The sequence below is a fragment of the Rhopilema esculentum genome, chromosome 12 (assembly GCF_057945365.1).
Source record: "Rhopilema esculentum isolate cy_ngs chromosome 12, ASM5794536v1, whole genome shotgun sequence".
NCBI classification, from domain to species: domain Eukaryota; kingdom Metazoa; phylum Cnidaria; class Scyphozoa; order Rhizostomeae; family Rhizostomatidae; genus Rhopilema; species Rhopilema esculentum.
The window spans coordinates 8784620-8803658 of record NC_142826.1 but is presented as its reverse complement, the minus strand read 5'-3'; the positions used below and the strand labels follow the sequence as shown (position 1 = coordinate 8803658).

At 35.2% G+C, this 19039-nt stretch overlaps 3 protein-coding genes across 3 annotated transcripts in view; 2 read left to right on the top strand and 1 right to left on the bottom strand.

Annotated features, from left to right (window-relative positions):
• Positions 1 to 269, top strand: part of LOC135681745 (60S ribosomal export protein NMD3) — a 27648-nt gene extending 27379 nt beyond the window's left edge. The window contains exon 16 of the mRNA XM_065196343.2: positions 64 to 269. Within this exon, the coding sequence (XP_065052415.1) occupies positions 64 to 191 (128 nt within the window). The 3' untranslated portion in view covers positions 192 to 269. The remainder of the gene's footprint in view (positions 1 to 63) is intronic.
• On the bottom strand, positions 77 to 19039 carry LOC135681748 (uncharacterized). Its single transcript, XM_065196348.2, has 10 exons — positions 18848 to 19039; positions 16347 to 16458; positions 13582 to 14682; positions 12892 to 13012; positions 12261 to 12474; positions 11763 to 11833; positions 11337 to 11377; positions 10832 to 10940; positions 10039 to 10295; positions 77 to 7542 (listed from the first exon to the last, which is right to left on the bottom strand). The coding sequence occupies exons 1-10, from the start codon at positions 18966 to 18968 to the stop codon at positions 7536 to 7538; spliced, it is 2154 nt and encodes a 717-aa protein (XP_065052420.2). The 5' UTR covers positions 18969 to 19039; the 3' UTR covers positions 77 to 7535.
• LOC135681752 (histamine H2 receptor-like) lies at positions 5587 to 6474 on the top strand. The gene has a single exon (XM_089111887.1). The coding sequence runs from the start codon at positions 5587 to 5589 to the stop codon at positions 6472 to 6474; it is 888 nt and encodes a 295-aa protein (XP_088968013.1).

Below are 19039 nucleotides of genomic sequence, written 5' to 3'. Positions count from 1 at the left end.
CAATATATTTTCAATTTTTAAAAAATTTGTTTGTTGACGTTTAACGTCATGTTCTCTTTACAGATTTTGCGGGAAATTCAGCTCCTTCTGAGAGTGATGCAGATGATGCCCCGCGTATAGGCCTTGAAGAAATGTTGGACGAACTGACTTTAGAAGATCAAGACATGGCCAGTGACTCAGACTCAGACTAGCGTTAGATTCACCAAGTCTTTCGTAAGCACTATTGTTTGCAATGCATCTGAAATGCTCATTGAATTTACACTGATTGATTTCTCCGTTTTCTTGGTGTCTAATCGCCGCAAAACATCTTTTCGTTGTTCATAGCTTACAGGAAATACCTGTGTACATTGCAGTAGCTGTTGTCAACTAACGACAGTATCCTCCCTTGAAATCAATATGATATCCTCATTCAACTGATTCAGTTATAAGTCTGCATTATTATAGCTGAAAATCTAGGAAGGTGGCCGTGGTAGGTTCTTTTTTAGTTGAATTGTGCCTATAACACGATCAAAATCATCCATATTGGTCAAAGCATTGAGACACTGATCGCGAAAGAGAGTATGAGCAAGAATTTTAAAGACGAACACATTTGCAAATTTAATGCCACAACAAAATAATATGAAAGGAAATAAAATTTAAATGACTGCAAATCCTCACAAAAATATTTGAAGATATTTTGTAACAGTGCATTGCCTGCAATTTTGGACACATTTATCAACAATGATAGCCTATAACCTAAAATTGGACAAACAAATTTCAAAGGTCACTTTTTGAATTGGAAAGGCTTAAGCGGTAGGTTACGACAAGTCAAGTGCTACGCTAAGAAATAAATTGGGAATCTAGATTTTTCACAAAAATCTAATCCCTGTGGCCTTGAAAAGCAGAATTTTTTGGAATCGAGGAAAAATTGAAATTGTGACAAAATATAAAAAATTAGGTTCAAATCTGTTTAAGAGCATTCAATAGTTATGAGATAATAGTGCAAACAGAGAGAAAAGATTTAAATCTAGACTTACCAGAACATCTATGTTTATGAATTTTAAAAAACCAAAATTATCCAAAATTTCATTTTACAACTTTAAGGCATTGAAAATATTTCTCTAAATGCTAGATTCTTGATTACAATCTAATACTAGAAACTATGAATGATAGACTTAATGTGTAAAATGATGTGTCGAATGTCCTTTATAAGAAGTGTAAACTTATTGAAATTAACCAATAATCTTTTTTAAACGGATTTTTGAGTACGGATTTCTTTTTTAAACCACCGTGTTTAGTTCAAATATAGAAAGCTTTGAACTCAAAAGTTTACCGGAAAAATCAAAAGCTACTACCTTCGACAAATCAAATATTTGGAGGAATGATGGAAACACATTGAGCGTTTCAAATTTGCTCCTTAGCGTGGTCTAGCGGTTCTTTGTAGAATAAAACCATCATTTCTAGCTCATAATTAGAGAAAATTCGGAACTAGAACAAGAGAAAATGCCTTGATATACTCTTCTGTCAAGGAAATCGGTTATGTACTATTTGAACTGATCAATCGTTGCCCATTTTGATCCTTCCAAACGCACGACCTTGCAATGTATGCTTCTTGGATGCACTTACATCAATGCCGCAAGGTTAGTATGTTGTATGCTTCATTTGCAGTAGATAACATTTCAGTCTCACATTCAAGCTACGTCGATGTGGTATCTCTGGCAAATTACAGACACCAATGCAAAGCTTTGTCAACGATAGTAAATAGCGTACTGTTTTGAATGGAAAAACATATCTACATTGGGTACTATTTCAGATGTTGTCCCGCACGGTTCTACCCTGGGTCCTCTTTTCTTTTTCAATTTAGATCAATAACTTGACAGATGGCTTAAAATGTAATGTGAAACAATTCGCTGACGACACATCGATCTTCACGGTTGTAGATGACCCACATCAAGCTGCGCGTTCTATTAACTTTGACTCAGATCTTATCAAGATTTTGGCACACAATTGGCGGATGACTGTTAATTCAGACCCAACCCATCAAAGCAAGCAGTAGAGGTTATCTTTTCGAAAAAGAGAAACCCAACGAATCACCTTCCCATCTTTGTTAATGATATTCCAGTGATAAAAATCCCGAGCACAAACCCCTTGGTATCATACTTGATCCAAAACAGTCCTTCGCTAGTCATTTCCAATCAGTAATTCCTGAATGTAAACAAGGAATAGTGATGTTGAGATTCCTTTCAAAGTACTTGCCGCGACATACGCTCAACGAAAGTTACAAACGCTGTCTGTCCCCACCTGGATCATATATGACATTCCATGAAATAACCATGATTTTGGCCAAACGCTTAGAGGCCCTTTCGTGCTGGACTTAGCTAAATTTTCACAGAATAAAAATATAATTTTAGCGATACTTAAGACCTTTTCTGCCCAATAAATGATGGTATTGAGAATAAGGAACACTTTTTGCTGCTTTTTCGTACTTATCATACAGACAGACATTATTTTCGCGACAATGTGGAGGCAATATTACAACCCTATTGATTAACAAACCTTTCAAAAAAGCTTTACTGCAAGTAATTCTTTATGGCAACGAAAAATCTCAGGAAGGTTTCAGTGAGTAATTGTTAGAAGTATTGTCTCTTGTGTGATCGCTATTTTCTGTTATCGCTATTTTCTGACAAAAACGACTTAAATTCCGAAACTAAATTAAAAAATTGCTTCCTTCGATCAAAAACAAGCAACCCAAAAACAAGCAACCCAATCTGTTTTTAGAAGAAAAATGTTTTAAAAAAATTCGACGAATGTTCCAAGCCATTTCGTTTCGAAAATCTACTCAAAAGGATATTAAAATTTTGGAGGATCAACTTTTTCAGGCTGTAAATACATTGCAACTTTTAAATAGGCATTTGTGTATCGTGTCTTTGTAGCATAAAACCAATTTTTCTAGTTCATTATTAGAAATAATTTTTAATAAAAATTATACTGCGTAAAGATAAATAAGAAATATAAGAAAGATACCTTGGAAAAATTTCGAGTTTCCAGGTACCTTTTAATAGCTGAAAAGACATTTATATTACAAAATAGTGTTCTTAGTAGCATGAAACCGTTATGTCCAATTCACAATTAGACGAAATATGGACTCAAAAGTTAACTGGAAAAATCTTTGCCAATTCCTTGAGCGTCATACAACAAAATACGTTTGAGCGTATTTTTTGAGCCGCAGATGTTTGCCTTGTCTCAATATTTCTGAACAATATATTCTTATCTTTGAAAGTGCAGAAAATAATGAGACTGACAAGCATCACGGCGATAAAAGTGATAAAAGTGATGTAATGAAAGTACTATGGCAAGATAAAATGAAAAGAAAGCTTTGGAGCAGATTTTCATTGAACAGAAATCTAACACCGTTATCTTTGAACAACCAAAATTTAGAATTTTCCTTATAAGAATTTGAAAAACATTTATTTTTTTCGATATGCTGCTACCTAAAGTCTGAAAGTGTGTTATGAAAATAAAATCTAATGGAACAATATATCTTATTAAAAGGCTGTTTTTAGATAAGAAATGTTTTTATATTTCCAGGTGTTTTGGACAACAAAATATTCAAGTTTCCTTGTGATCACTAATTACTACAGTTCCTTTGCGCATGCCTGAATTGAGGTGACCTGTTAGTCATTTTTATCATCGACATTTCAACTCAGTTCATTCACTGAAAAGAAACTTTCAGTGACTGCAAATAATTTCTGCTGGAGTACAAGGTTTGGCCAGCATATTTTATATGGCTTAACACATCCACTAATATCGTTTTGTAACTTCCTGTGCGACACCATTTTAAAAAATATTTGCACTTGTAAGTTGATAACTTGTACTTGCAAATACCATTGACCTCCTTAATAAAAACAGCACTTCAGGGTTACTGTTGTTTTTAAATCATTTTAAATGATCTCATAGCCTCTATGCTAAAGGCCTATGCATCGAGGTCTCAGTTAACTATACAAATGCTTGCTTAAGTATTTGTTACAAACTGGGACTGTGCCTGGGGAATTTCTAAATCGTCCTGGATCATTAGTCAGAGAAAAGAAAGTAAAAATTAAAATTAAAAGAGTAAATGAAAGAAGGAGTTAAGGATAGAAGAATTGAAGGTAGGAAGGAAGTAAGTAAGTAAGGAAGGAAAGAGGGTAAGGAGGAAGGAAGTAAGGAAGGAAAGAGGGTAAGGTAGAAGGAAGGAAGGAAGTAAGGATGGCAGGAAGGAAGGATGGCAGGATGGCAGGAAGGAAATAAGAGAGAAAGAACGCGAGGGAAAAAGTGGTAGGAAGGCATTAGATAAAAAGGAAGAAAATGGAAGACAAAATAGAAAAATTCAGATAAAACTAAAAAGGCTGGGAGAAAAGGGATGGAAAACTGCAAAACAAAAAATTACGCAGCTGTGTTTAAAAATATGGTTACAAATGCCCATTGGTTATTCTATGATTTGGTTGGCGATTCGAATGAAATGAATCTAGAGAACTTGCATTTTATCGAAGAAAAGAAAGTAAGAGAATCTCAGTTGTGCTTTAGAGAATTCTTAATAAGTGGATAAAGTTAACCAAAGGTATAAATAGCTTAAAATAGCAATTAAGAATATTTCAGAGGTCACCCATAAAAAAGAATATGGAAGCAAAAGTTGAAAGTTTTTTGGAACCAATTTGAAAGTGTCACCCAAAAGAAGCGTTGGAAAGTTTTGAAACAGGCAAAGTTTGATATTGTCATCTTGCATCAAGCTGTGACCAAAGAAGACAAAGGTAATCATTTTAAGAATTCTTGCAGTTACTTGTTTCTGGTTCCAAGAACTGTTGACAGATTTAAGGACTGTAAGGAATCGTCTTATCACACTTCGTGTTTCAACATAGTCATCAAATTGATTTTTTAGAAATATTTCCGTAATTATACGGGAATCATCCATCTTCGTTTCACGAGTAAAAGTCTACAATCAAAGATTTTATGTTTTAATTACCTGACACGTCCAAAAATATAGCAAAGTGAATATTTAGTATTCTTTGGCCTAAGGATTTTTCAATATTTACTGCATTAACTGTTTGAAATGCAGATATTTTTATGCAGGATGTGAAAAAATATGGAGTGAAAAGGTTTGCTCTTTCCTCTTTTTCGGAAGATAAGGAATTTGCCCTTGTCATGCTTGACCTTATTCCCGCTCTTTCCAGAGTGAAATAGTTCCAGGAAGAACTTTTCGTACTGAACAGCACCTGCGTAGAAAAACAGGTATAACGCCCTTTTCATTGCAAGTTTCCTTTAGTCAGCTGTGAATATGTTTGTAAACAACATCGGTGTGGTTTGAATGGAATTCAAGACCGGCCTTATCGTAACTAGGCATTATGCAGGATTTGCATCAACTGGAAGAGGCTGAGGGGCATCACTATCAAGAATGCATGACATGAGGATAAATTTAATTGCTTGAAGACTTTGTGATTAAGTGTTAGCTTAGATTTACAAATTTTTATTTTTAAAACCAATCAGTATTAAAAGGATTATATTCAAAAAATCTAAAAGACAAGTGAGGAAATCTTCTTGTTCACGGTTTGAACTGCAAGCTCTACGGCGACGATGGTGAGGTTGACCGTAAATCAAACTGTTTTGTCACTACTTTCTTTCATCGGTATCGCTGGGAACATCCTTGTTATTTTACTCATTCTAAAGAAATTCAAACTGGAATCATGGACGTACATTTTGGTCTGCCATCTAGCTACAACGGATCTCTTGACTTGCGCTGTTGGTGGGCCACTCTGGATAGCAGCGTACACCACTAAGCTGTTTCCAGTTTGCCAAGCTGCAATTGCTCTTTCTACCATCCCTCTGACGGTTTCATCATTCACGCTTATATTAATAGCCTATGATCGCTACGTTTATATTCATTACCCGTTACGCCATCCAAATATCGTAACTTGCCGAAAAATTGTCACTTTGTTGGCACTTTTCTGGACTTTGGCTCTTAGCAGTGGATCTCTTTCAGTCACTATTGAGATGAACACCAGTAGGGAACTGGCAAAGCAGGATTGCATCTTTTCGTTGCTTGTGAATCGCTGGAATGTTTTGTGGATATTTGCTGGTTTCGCATTGGCCCCGATAACAGTTTTAGCATTTGTGTACTCATACATCTTACGAACAGCATTACGTCAGCAGCGCAAAGTACACGAATTTACGAATGTTGAAGATCATAAAGCAAAGATTGCGAGGTTGCGAAAAGAAAGACATACTATCTCAATGCTGTCTGCAGTGGTTCTCGTATTCGTCATTTCGACCTTGCCGTTTGCCGTAGTTGCACTGATTGATGCGTTCAGCGGACGAATTTTTAGAAGTGGAAGATGGCTATACCTCACATCCGGGTTGCTGTTCCTAAATGCTGTCGTTAACCCATTTTTATACACATTCACGAATAGAGATCTACGTCGGGAAGCTTACAAAGTCTTTCAACATTGCAAATTTGTGGCATAACGGCCTGTTTCGTGATTATGAGTCGCCAAATGTTGCCGATAGTTAAAAATATATCATCGTTGTATCGAAGTTGCAAGATATATTGTAACATAAACGGAATTGCTTCGTTTGAATGTGAAAGCAGTTAACAATTCTTCAAGTCTGTATGTTTAGGTAATCATTATTTTTAAAAGTTGACTTCGCATTAGTAAAATTGATGATAAAATATTAGAGGAATTCACCCTTCCTACGAGCCATACCTTCCTTCCAAAACTTCAGAACTTCCTAAAAAAATACAAGGATTGTCTTGGATCTTTTAATACCCTTTTAAAAACTTGCATTGGAGTCGTCCACCGAATGATTGCTACTTTTCTGGGTGGCAGACGGGTATTGCCATCGATATGACGTTAACAGAGCCGAGCTTACGCATAGCAATAATTCAGCACCTAAATTTTAAGCGACGTTACCCACCTTACGTTACCTAAGCGCGATTATCTGCATGTATTCTTCGTCAGGCATTTAAACGAAGTATTTGGTTTTACACATTTTATCAAAATGGTGCTTGTTTATAACAGGTTCTAACAATGATTAAATCATTATTTTAAAGCGACTAGCTCAATTACAAAATAATGTTTATAATTTTTAGCAACATGATAAAAATTAGAGTTAGTGGTAATTTCAGCAATAGTTGTAAAATGATTTTAGAACTTTTTATGGTTCTGTGTCCGTTTATTCGTTTTGAGTAACAAAGAAAGCTGTAGAAAATTTTATCCTAGATCTCTACAACCAACAACAAGTCAATGTATACCCCAACTTTTTCACCATCAACAGAGAGCAGTGTATAAGAGTAAACATCAATTACAAGTATTAATAAAAGATTGGTAGTTTTTCTATGGAACTTTGAGACTATCACAAGAAAGATGGTATTTAAAAAAGAATCAGATTCGAAGTTTTCTCACTTCAAAGATCCAGGAACAATGTCTGCTTGCTTTTACTTTGCGACAATGTCCGAATCATCTGTTCTCACAAGACACATCATGGACGGCACATTCGCTTGCGATATCGATTTTCTTCTTCTCTGATCAGAATCTAGAAATATTGATGTTACTGGTCAAAATCGGTTCAAAGTATTTGATGGTTTAGGAGATGTCAATAGACATATCTTTATCTAAAGAAAACTGTTTGATGTGCCATGCCACCACACTCTTACAAGGAGGTAACTTCAAAAGGCAGAGTGTACCATTTTAATATGCCATTTTAATATCCAATATCACACTGTAAAAAATTCCATCATTACACAATATTAATAAGTTACAAAAGCCACACCAAGGGTTAAAAAGAACCAAAATATTGAACCAAAATCGTATGATTGAACAATTCAACCAGTATTTTATCTCTCTAAATCAAGTTATTAACATGTATTTTGCCGTAATGATAATGAAATTTTAATTTATGATAAATCTAGAAAATTCTCAATATTTTCTTCATCAGACAGCTAAATTCCAAGCTAACAAGCGATTGAAAATTATTTTACGTGCTGACATTAGATAGGAAAATACCTATAGTTATAATTATTGCAATTAACAAAGTTCTCAACTAAAGTATATAATACAATACTCAAGAGCTGTACAAAAATAGCTAAAATTGAAATGATTATAAGTTGCATGCTGGTCTATGAGAGTGTTTCTGTAAGTATTTATTTGAAAATATGTTGGTCCTTTACTCTCCTAGCTCCCTGGAAGAGCGCTGTTTTGTAGATAGGTTTCTATATATAACTGTATGTTGAATTCAGAAAATTATGATTATTATTTTTAAATTGAGCATCATGCTTGTAGGCTTAAAGGGTTTTGTGCAAAAAAATCTAAAATGAAAAGAAAATTGTAGCGGCTTCAGCAGGGAACCCCGTCTCAGTTGTGCGTCCTAGGCCGTGAAAACAATGGCGGCAGTAATTTCAGTCGCGCAACCAAATCTTCTGCAAAGTATGGATGGTTCTCGAATTACTCAATGGTTGATTCATTGCAAGTTATTTATAATTTGCTCTAAATGGCCAAGCTGAAGCTGATTACCTTTGGGGGAAGTTAAGCATATTAAAGAATCTTTTAGAAGAATGCATTATTGACATTTTGCAATTCGAAGACTGCAGACCATTTACGCATTTGATATATTAAGCAAAACAGAATTCCACAAATTTATTTCTAACACACAAATGGTGTTGGTTCCCCTAAAAATTACACCAAAACATTTATTCTCTGTTTATGAAATCCAACTGCAAATTTCTTTCTTGTGTTTATAGATGACTCGTCTAAATGGACAATATTTCATATAGCTACACAAGCTTAAATGCAGTAAACTGGAAACCTGTGCTTATATTTTTATGGCTAAAGCGTTTAAAAGCACATTAGGGAGTTTAAAAGCAGGCAAACTTTACCATCAAATCATAAAACGTGTAAACTTGACCACTTTCGAGAGTTTAATTTACCTTTTAAGAGTACCAAGGTAATGTTTCCAAGGATCCTTAACCGACTTGTTTCGTTACTGAACTGTGCCAGCTTTTTATTCGTTTCAATAAGATTCACTATTGCTAAAGACAACAGTGCCACAGAACCAACAAATACAAAAACAATAAAGAAACTTGACCAAGCATCGACAGGCAGAAACAGGTCCTCCGTGTTATCCTCGCAGACATCGTCATAATCTGGTCCGAATTCCTCAAAGTCGTACATACGATCCTTCATATAGTCTAAGCATGGCTTAGGAGCAGTTGTCCGATTTCCCTTCTTAGTGTATTGTTGGACAAAGCACACGACTTTGTCCATATTCGACAATGCTCCACTTGAACTGACTTGAGTATATGAAGAACCCAATTTATATTACGTCGTGTATGACGTCACAAAGGATTATGTGCCTCAGGGAGATAACTGCTTTCCGAAGCAACAGATATATCGACGTAAAGGCCTGGTCAAACGAATAAAACATCCGTAAAACATTACAAAACATTTTTATACCAACATTGTCGGACAATGTTTCATGACCTGGTCAAACGAATAAAACAAACGTTAAGCATCTGGTATGGTCGAGCGCTGCCGCACAGCTTCCTGCAGTTACTGCATTGTATTTGCCGGATTTTAACCTACTGCGCTTGCGTTAGTAAAACAAATGTTCTAAGGGATGGCCAAATGAAGGCAACATTGTTGATCAAACATGAGAACAAAAGATATGTTTTCAAAATGTTTGATGGAAATCAGATTTTGCAAAACATCATAAAACATCGTAAAACATGGTGGCCAAACGAATAAAATATGTTTTATGCAACAATGTTGGATGATGTTTTATACCGATGCTTTATTCGTTTGGCCATGGCTTAAAAGGGCGCCGATTGAAAAAAGCAGCGAGGCATAAAGGACAGAGCCATTTTTAAAGAATTACAGGGTTTCGGTCTCTGTTTTGCCTTGACAAGCAAGCATATACATACTAATTTTCACACGAAAGACCACTTGCTGAGACTGTTGCTAAACTAGCCATGATCTTCATCAAAACATGATTTAAATACTTAAAGTCAACGAGAAACATTAGACTGATTCTTACTTTTCTGCTATTGATCTTTTCGCAAGTTTCTTTTTACCCTGCAGCATGTTCCTTCTCTCTCTCGGCATTGCATGCACAGGTAAAGGATCATTTTCATCGTACATATGGCCTTTCTCAATGTATTCTTGTGTAGCAGGAATGTCTAATGACCAAAAGCCATCCGGAGTAGACGGAGGCGGTGCCGAAACTGCTTTATGACGACAAACCAATTTCAAGTATTTTCTCTTTTCCTCGTTATCTAGTTCGTCTTTATACCACTGAAAGAGTAGAGGAATGACTCTTAAAATTCACTTCTCAATAAACAGCAGTCGAGATTTAGTAAAACTTCATTGAAATACAGCTGAGAAAGAAGCCATGTGAAAAGTTTGCTTTTCAACAGGGCTGCATCAGTTTTTCAACCGACAGCAGTAGAGAAAAAGGACTTTAGTCTCCCTGTATTTTGAAAGGTGAAATTAGAAGACCCGAGTGAATGTCAGAAACTGGAAACAAGTGTTAGCAAGAATTTTAAGCGAGAAAATTCTATAATCAATTTCGAAAATCTAATGATAAATTTACTATTTGCAGAGTGTTTCTCAAAATTACCTGTTAGATATATCACAAGCTACTTAGGCACAAGTAAATTTGCAGCTCACTCGCGAATATTTTATTAAATCACACTGTTACAAAATATATAATTCATAAAGTACAGAATTATTTGTCAGGGATTTCAAAATTCTCTTGTTTTGGAAAAAACCGACAGGGCTTTTTTGAGTAACAAAGCAACCAAGAAAGCCATGTTCACATAAAAACATACAGCTGCACATTCCCGACACTCAAATCCATCCAACTTGTCTCTTTCTTCTCTCTTCCGAACAACCACATTGTATTTGTAGTCTATATCTGGGTTCGCCATTTTTTTAAACCTGCAAGTATAAATATATATTTGAAAAAGAACGAAACAACTTTAAAATGGAAATGGTGCAGGAGGACTAAAAAACAATTTCTTGGGCATATCCCGCGGCTTTTCTTAGATCTTTTCTTAGAAACAGATGACAGTGATTATATTTACGTTTTTTAGTTAAGACATTCCATTCTAGCAAGAATATAGAAGTCATTAACATCGGCAAACAGCTGCAATTGGCGGATTTTTGAACACCCTTTCAAAAACAATTTTAACATCATTTGATCTTAAATTAATAAATTAACTCTTAAGGCTTTGCTGTTGTATGTTTAAGTTTTGGGTCTATTTGTTTCAAGATTCGTCCCGCTTAACTTTGAGTTTTTTTTAATTGTTTGGCAAATATTACAAGCTAACCCACCTGTTAAAATAATCTTCATTTTCCACGTCTTTTCTCAAGCTCTAAAAATACAATTAAGCAGATAGAATTTTGAAGCTTTAAAGATTTTAATTTGATTGACCCATTTCTCGTTTAGAAAAAAACAACCAAAATCAAAATAAGTGTACAATGTGAATAGCAATCTTGGTATGCATAAATCGTAATGGAGTGTTGATCAAAATATGATCGCAGTTTAATGAGATCTTGGTATGCAGAAATAAGAGAGTCGCAGTTTAATGAGAAAGAGTGCTTAATGTTTCTCTATGTTTTCTTTCAGTAGCCTCAACAATAAACAAAAAACTGCTGGGAAATGCTGCAGCCTGTTAGGGCCTATCTGGATGGTCTGGCTGTTATTTGGTAAAACAATGGGACAATGATATCATATGTATTTATTTCTCGTAACTTTACCTGCTTCTTAGTCATTTTCATTTCTACAAAGTCCTCATTCTTCGTTAAAAGCTCTTCCTTAGATTCATCATCTAATACAAAAATAAGTAAATGTAGCGGTCAAGAATCTTTTATTTTTCATTTCTAAAACTATAGTAACTGAAAAAATTTGTGTGAAAGAAATAAATGGATGATAACTAGTTGTAAGATGCTTCATATCCTGAGAAGACACAAAACATCCTAAACCTTAATGTAACTGGAGACTTTATAACGAGGCTTTTTAATCATTGAGATATTCTCAATGAAATCTAAGAAGTAAGACATTAGCATGACTTGATTCTTGCTAGTAAACTTTTCGTAAGGATAGTTCGACCCTACAGTCCCAATCAACAGAAACTAGACGATGCTGGCAATGTTAGCTTTAAAATACAAATTCACCTAGGAGAGTTTAAATAGTTATAATGGGCTTTTAAAGAGTTCTATGTAAAATACAAGTGCAGACGTTCTTAAAGGTGGTACCTTTTGGATTGCTTTCGCTATCCAGAGTGCTGCCATGAAACATATCACAACTGAGATCTGCATCAGAAGTCTTGCATGTCAAGTCATAACGCTTGCTCCTGTGATGCGAATCGTATGATACTTCAGTCCCATGCCCGTGGCTTTGAAATGTATCTATTGGTAGTGGAGTTTTCCCAGCATTAACATCACCCTTTGTCTCCTTCGGTTTGGACTCCTAGAGTGTAAGCATTTCTGTCCTTCAATATACGTATTTGATTTGATTCGATTTGATTTGATTTATTATTCAAATTCTACTACAATTATAATTGTTAACAGAATACTGATAATAATAAAATAGAAAAATAAAACAACAACACAATGCAACTAGATCGTATCTAGCTAACGATAATGTGACTGCATAATATCTTGTCATTCAGTCTTCATGTTGACGTTGAAGAAATTTTTCATTAAAAAAATTTCGTTTCTTTAATGGAGCTAAAGTTGAAGATCAAATATTTAATAAAAATTTTGTACGTAAACAAATAGTTATTTTTTTACAAATACAAATTCATGGATATGGACATAAATTCATAAACAGGCTCTTCGTTAAAAAAAAGCATCACTTTGCTTTGGATAAATTGTTATACTTTACCTTGACGTCAGAAGATGGTATTCCATTGCCAATGGGCTTTTCAGGGGTTGAAATCACTGGTGGCACAACCGATGGGCTTTGTGGAGCTGACCACATTGTTTCGTCGAAGTCGTTCCCGTTCCTGTTTGGTAAAAGATCAAGCAATTAATGATATAAAAAACAACTAGCGGCCAGCATAATTTATTCTATTTTCAGCAGAAGGATTTTGCTACTAAGCGCACCTCCTAATTCCCTTTCTCTGGCAACCTGCAACAAATCTAATTAATGTTTAGATTTTAATAAAATATCACTTTGAGAAAATCGTTAAATTTTTATGACGTCACACTATTGAACTTTAAGAACACTTTCGAATACATCAAAGATTTATCGTGTTTATTTTCTGTAATGTTTTACAGAATTGAACAAATTTTTTAGCTTATTTTAACCTCAATCTATATAACTTTGATAGAAAATATTTTCTTATAGTGGTAATCAAATTAAGGTGTTTGATAGGGATTTCTGGAAAATAGAAAAAATTTTATCAACCAAAATTTTCACCTGTATATTCACCGAAATGTTCACCTATGTAAATTGATTCTTGATGTTTTAAGCGATTTTGTAAGTAATATCAATTCACCTTTGGAAAGAACTAATCTTGACAACTTTCAAAAATCTTTTGAATTTATGAACATTTTTATAGGTGCTACTCACTGATACGCTCTTTGAAAATGTCTATCTTGCAACATAGGGGTGCTGGCGAAAGATGGCAGGCCAAGATTCTCTTGCACACCCCATCTTGTAGCATCTGTATCAGAAACAACCGATCCTGTCTCTTTTCCTATGTTTCTATGTTTCTGTTCTAAGCTTTTAGCTTGAGTAGGAAGAAAATGAGTATCATCTAAACTAGTTTCAATATCTCCTGTATCAAAGGCAATCCGCAGGCTTTTGCAAGGATCTCTCTTTAAAGGGCTGCAATGATCATTAGTGCTGCAGACTTTTGTCTCAGCTAGGCCTAAACCACCAGTTTCACTGCTAATATCGCGGTGATAGACAGGCTTGCTTTTCTTTAGGGAATCCGTCTTGTCAATATTCTTTCCTTGCATATCAATTCTTTTTTCTTCTAACAGCGAGCTATGTGTACCCTTCTCAGTCTCTTTTGTTCTCTTCTTATCTGGTAACTTCAATGAACTGTCTTCTGATACCTGTCTTTTCGACCGCCGAGAATGAATATTCCGAATCGGGGCAATTTGCTTTGGCTTAAAAAAGTCATTTATTGAAGTGTTAGCATGATTTTTACTACATTCCTGGTATTTGACTTTAGAGCTTTGTTTTGATTTCAAGTTCCTGAAAGCGCGCTTCCAAGAAGGGTCTTCTTCCTTTTTATTTGGTACTCCGTCATCCAGACAAAACCTTTCACTATCTTCATTTTTAGTTATGTCGATTATTTCTTCATCAATACTTGCTGTTTCATCGTTACCTTTTTGTAATTCATTTGATGCATCATATTTGTCTGATGCCTTGATTTCTTTTTCTGTTCTTAACCCCATCGTATTACTATCTTTTTTCGGATAAACTTCATTATCATATATTTTAATACTTTCAATGGCATTTTTATCACCATGGATCACTGGACCTGGGTTCGTGCAATCTGCTTTTCCTATTCTTTCATTTTGATCAAGGTCAATATGGGCTTCCTTACTAGAGTTCTCCTTTCGATGATTCGTTGCGCTTTCAGGAAGCTTGTATTCATCCTTCCGTTTCAGCAACCTCTTTTTCCAAAATTCAAGTTCGGAATTATATTTTGCTAAACACCTGAAGATGACAAAAGAATAAAGTATTTATAGCTTGATTAGCTTATTGAATTAAAAAGGCTAAAAAGCAACAATATTTTCACAACAGCACTTTCAATGAAACCTTTTCTTCCGAAGAGGTAAGAACGAATTTTCGTGAAATTTCCCTATTACAAGAATATTTTAATTCAAATGGACAGGCAATGGAAGAAACTTAAATAAAATGAAATTTTCTAGGGCAAAAAACATCTCAGAGCTTTATGATGGTGATTGAGTTACAAAGCTCAAAGACATAAAGCTTTCGTAGGAACAAAACAAATTGGCTGAAATATAATTTTGCAAACAACTGTCATTCCATAAGCCAGTAAAATATATCAGCAATAAAACGTCTTGAAATCTAGTAACTACAGTGGCTAGACAAAACTAAAATACAGTCAACTTCCCATATCTTGAATACCCTCCAACTTGAACTCCTCTCTATCTAAAACTGAATTTCCCATCTGTCAGACATTTTTTGTTACAGCCACCTATTTTTTCTCTGTCTCTAACTTCTTTGACTCTAAAATTTCTCAATTGCGAACAGGTTTTTGTTCCCCTGTAGATTTTCTTATGTGTGAGCATGGCTCAGTGGCTAGAGGTGATAGCTACAGACCCTAGGATATGTCAAGGGTTCGAGCTTCCTGACATAAACAAACTTTCACCTAAAGTGAGGAGAGTTGCCAGCTCTCGGTGTTTTCAGATGTAGGAATCACAAGGTGTGGTCACAACGGAATCACAAGGTGTGTTCACAACCAGAGGGAGGATGAGAACACTGCTCAATAAGCATAGAAGCTCAGTGTCCTAAAAATTACTTTCAAATACTAGGCAGTAAATACAAAAAAAATGTCCACTCTATATGTGGAACTCTAGCACAATTATTGTCAATGTTGTGACAAAGATACTTGGCAAGAACAAAATTTTGGTAAAGAGGAAACTTTCAAACAAAGATTACTAATAAAAAAATTAGGTGGTTCTCAAGAAATTTGCAGCTCCAGTAATCAGTTTGCAACATAAAATAAAGGCTTTAAGGCTAGAGAAATTCTTTAGTACAGTTGTGTGTGTACAGTTGTGGTAGCCAACAGTTTTTTGTATATCCTTCTGACTAAAGAGAGTTTAAGATCAATCATCAACCAAATACAAGCCTGAGAGTATTAAACTTATATTCTCCTTGCTTGCTGAAATGATCTTTACAAAAAAGTTGAAACTCAATTTTAAAATGTCCAAATAAGCACTTGAAAAGGTCAATATATCAAAGATATGTGCAAAAAACTTTAGGTGAACAATATTCATTGTCCTCAAACAGCGAATACCTGAACTCAGGTCTTAACCCATTCCTGGCTAAATTCCACAACCTTATTAATAACCTACTTTTCTAACAAAATGGATGGTTTTGCATGATCTGCATGGAAATAACAATTACTATATTTGAACATTAATCAAATATTTCAACAAACATTTTATAATATCAGACTTCCAACAAAATTTTGCTAGCACAGTTGACAATTAAAGCTTCAAATTGACTCTAGTCGACAAGCTACAAGGAAATCTGACCCGTCAAAAACATGTCTGGAATATCTTCACTATTAACTCAATATATATTCTAGCTATGTAAACAATATCAGCCAACAGAGTATAAGAACAATTTACCTTTCTTGAAAATCATCATCCAGGCAACGTGATTTTGCAATTTCTTCTTTGTGCTCTCTTTTACAATTTTGACAATAATTTGGTTCTTCTAAGTTTGAGATTAATGATGATCCTGTCAAAAAGTGATATTAGCATTATAGAATAAATGGTTGCAGAAACATAAGAACTATTCATCAAAACACAAATCAAGTATTTTAGAATACTTAGAAACTCATTTCTTTCATACATAATGCACCATGACAAGCAAAGGTTGTACCAAAATGTTTAAATCTACAGACAGAACAAAAAGGCCATTTTTGGTCAGAAACAGTTCTACTAAACTATGGAATCATCCAAAAACAAGCCAAAACGACCCATAACCAGCCAAAACCAGCTCTAACGACCCAAAGTTACACAGAACGACCCAAAACAATTCAAAATGTCACAAATAGCATCAAGCAGAGCGACCATTATTCGTGCCTTTTTCATCCTGTGCACGGGGGCTGAGAGTGGAAAACCAAGAAAATGGAGGCAATACTGTCCACCCTTTTGGATAAAGAGAAAGTGGAGACAGTACCATTGTTTAAGATCTCTAAGGCCCAAAATAAGGAATTTGCTGATAAAGTTGGAAAGTTGATAACACATGTATATAATGATGCTAAATTGTTAACTGCCTCTGCATTTTCCTGGCCGTCAAGGCTCGTAACAGCTGAGATTGCCCAGCAATTTGACATCAATGCACAATTTCAGCCCTATGTTGCATCAACATTCGATCTACAGTATGTCACTCCAGCATGTCACCAGGAGCTTCTTGACGCCATAGTCAAAGCTGATATCCCAAAATTCCAGGAAGATATTGGCAATAGCCTCACTGTTTCTTTTTGTTGCCATGCTTCAATGGACAGAACATAGAAAGATAATGATTTCATGCTCATCAAAACAATTAAGAAAGAAGGCGAAGAATCCTTGCAATATGTTGGTCTTGGCTTTGTAAAGTGCTGCAATTTGCAAGCCACTTGTCAACAGATGGAGAAAATAAGAACGTCGGAAAGCATAAAGGCTTATGGAAGCTCATAGACAATGAAAGGGAAAAAAAAGAGTGCAATTTCCAATGCTAAAGTCAGTCTGTGCCGTGCATTCTTCTGCACTTGCATTCAAAGATATCTGTAAAGTTGTAAAGTTGTAAAATTAGAAGGGCAGAGTTCGCAGCTTTCCAAATAGATGCCATCCTTTCATCATGGAGAGCATTAATTTCATATTTTGAAGGATCCGAAGAGGAAAAAGCAAAGGGATTTGGAAAACTCCTATCAAACAAAGACAACTTGACCCTCATATGCTTTCTTGGTGATGTGTTATTTCTGCTGAAAATATTCCAGAAAAAGCTACAAGCTGAGGACATCAATAAAAGTAGATGTAGTTCCAGAGACTACAAAGTTCATAAAAAAGCTTTGATACTATATGAAGGTCCAATTTTGGGGGGTTGGGAAAAAACGTTCAGAAAAGCTTTTGATGAAGAGAAGGGTTACATTATTTGAGAAAGTGCTCTGGCAAAAAGAACTTCGCCAGAGAAGGATGAATCAGTTTCTTTCTGAAAACAGAAATTTCAATGCAATAATGTCCGAAATTTTGCTTGCATTGGAAAATTTCAGGAGAAACAGACTGGTACTGGATGAATATGCCAAGGCCAGTTTTTCCAACTTCGTGAAATTTATTTCAGATAAAGATAGCATTTGTGAGGGAGGTCCATGATGCAGCTGCATCCGATATTGACCTTTGTGTCATAGCTGACCAATACGAAGATGTAAAACAGAGCAGCATCGAAATTCGAAATCAGTCTTTTGAGCTTTGTGCACCTCAATTCACGATTATGATGCCCTGAAAAAGTTTTGGCGAGGATTCTTGTTTGCAAGCCCCATTCTACAGATTGTGAAAGGATAGTTTCTGCATACAGTCTCATGAAAACAAGTTCAAGAAACCGACTTCAACTCCAAACAATCAGTAACAATTTGTACATAAATTTGAATATGCCTGTATTGGCAGAATACGATCCACGACCAGCTGTTCACTACTTCATGATAGATAGAAAACGTCAAAACAGAGATATCCCAAAAGCTGACAAGCAGTCTTGGTTCCAGAAAGTTTTCGAAAGCCGAGATATTGAGCAAGAAGAACGTGAAAATAAGCTGGCCCAGCGAAGTTTTTAAACTATTCACTATTTACTGTTTATACGGGAACACGATATTTTGCTCATAAAAAATCTCAAAAATTTTGGCGGGAAAACAAATCATGGGAATAACAATTTAATTGCTATAAATTCATCGATTGAAACATGATTGTTGGATAAACTAGATATCTATAGAAAAAATATTTAGATAATTATCGTATCAAATAACGGGTAATTAATTTCTTTGGTGAAAATCTATATTTACAATCGTCCTCCGGCCTAACTTACTTTAGTTTATAGGCCTGACTTATATTACGTTGGTTGAAGAAGCACATATAGACGAGAAATCCACATTTACCTTCCAATATATCGAGATAAACGGCTCGCAATGACTCAAAAACGTCGAAAACTTTTCTCTCAACTCTCTCTAACCACTGATGATGCGGTTTGTGCATTCTCATGTCAATCCCGCCCGCCATTTTAATCAAAACATCAAACCCTCTAACTCAAGCGAAGGAGCTTAGTTCTTGTAGTTGGGGAGGAGGGAAAG

What these genes read in the sequence shown, in the direction of transcription:
- LOC135681752 (XM_089111887.1), top strand. Translation starts at nt 5,587, where the DNA reads ATGGTGAGGTTGACCGTAAATCAAACTGTTTTGTCACTACTTTCTTTC.
- LOC135681748 (XM_065196348.2), bottom strand. Translation starts at nt 18,968, where the DNA reads ATGGCGGGCGGGATTGACATGAGAATGCACAAACCGCATCATCAGTGG. An exon ending in GATGATGATTTTCAAGAAAG is followed by an intron (nt 14,683 to 16,346) that starts GTAAATTGTTCT and finishes TGTCATCTTCAG; the next exon opens with GTGTTTAGCAAAATATAATT. An exon ending in AATGAAGATTATTTTAACAG is followed by an intron (nt 10,941 to 11,336) that starts GTGGGTTAGCTT and finishes TTATACTTGCAG; the next exon opens with GTTTAAAAAAATGGCGAACC.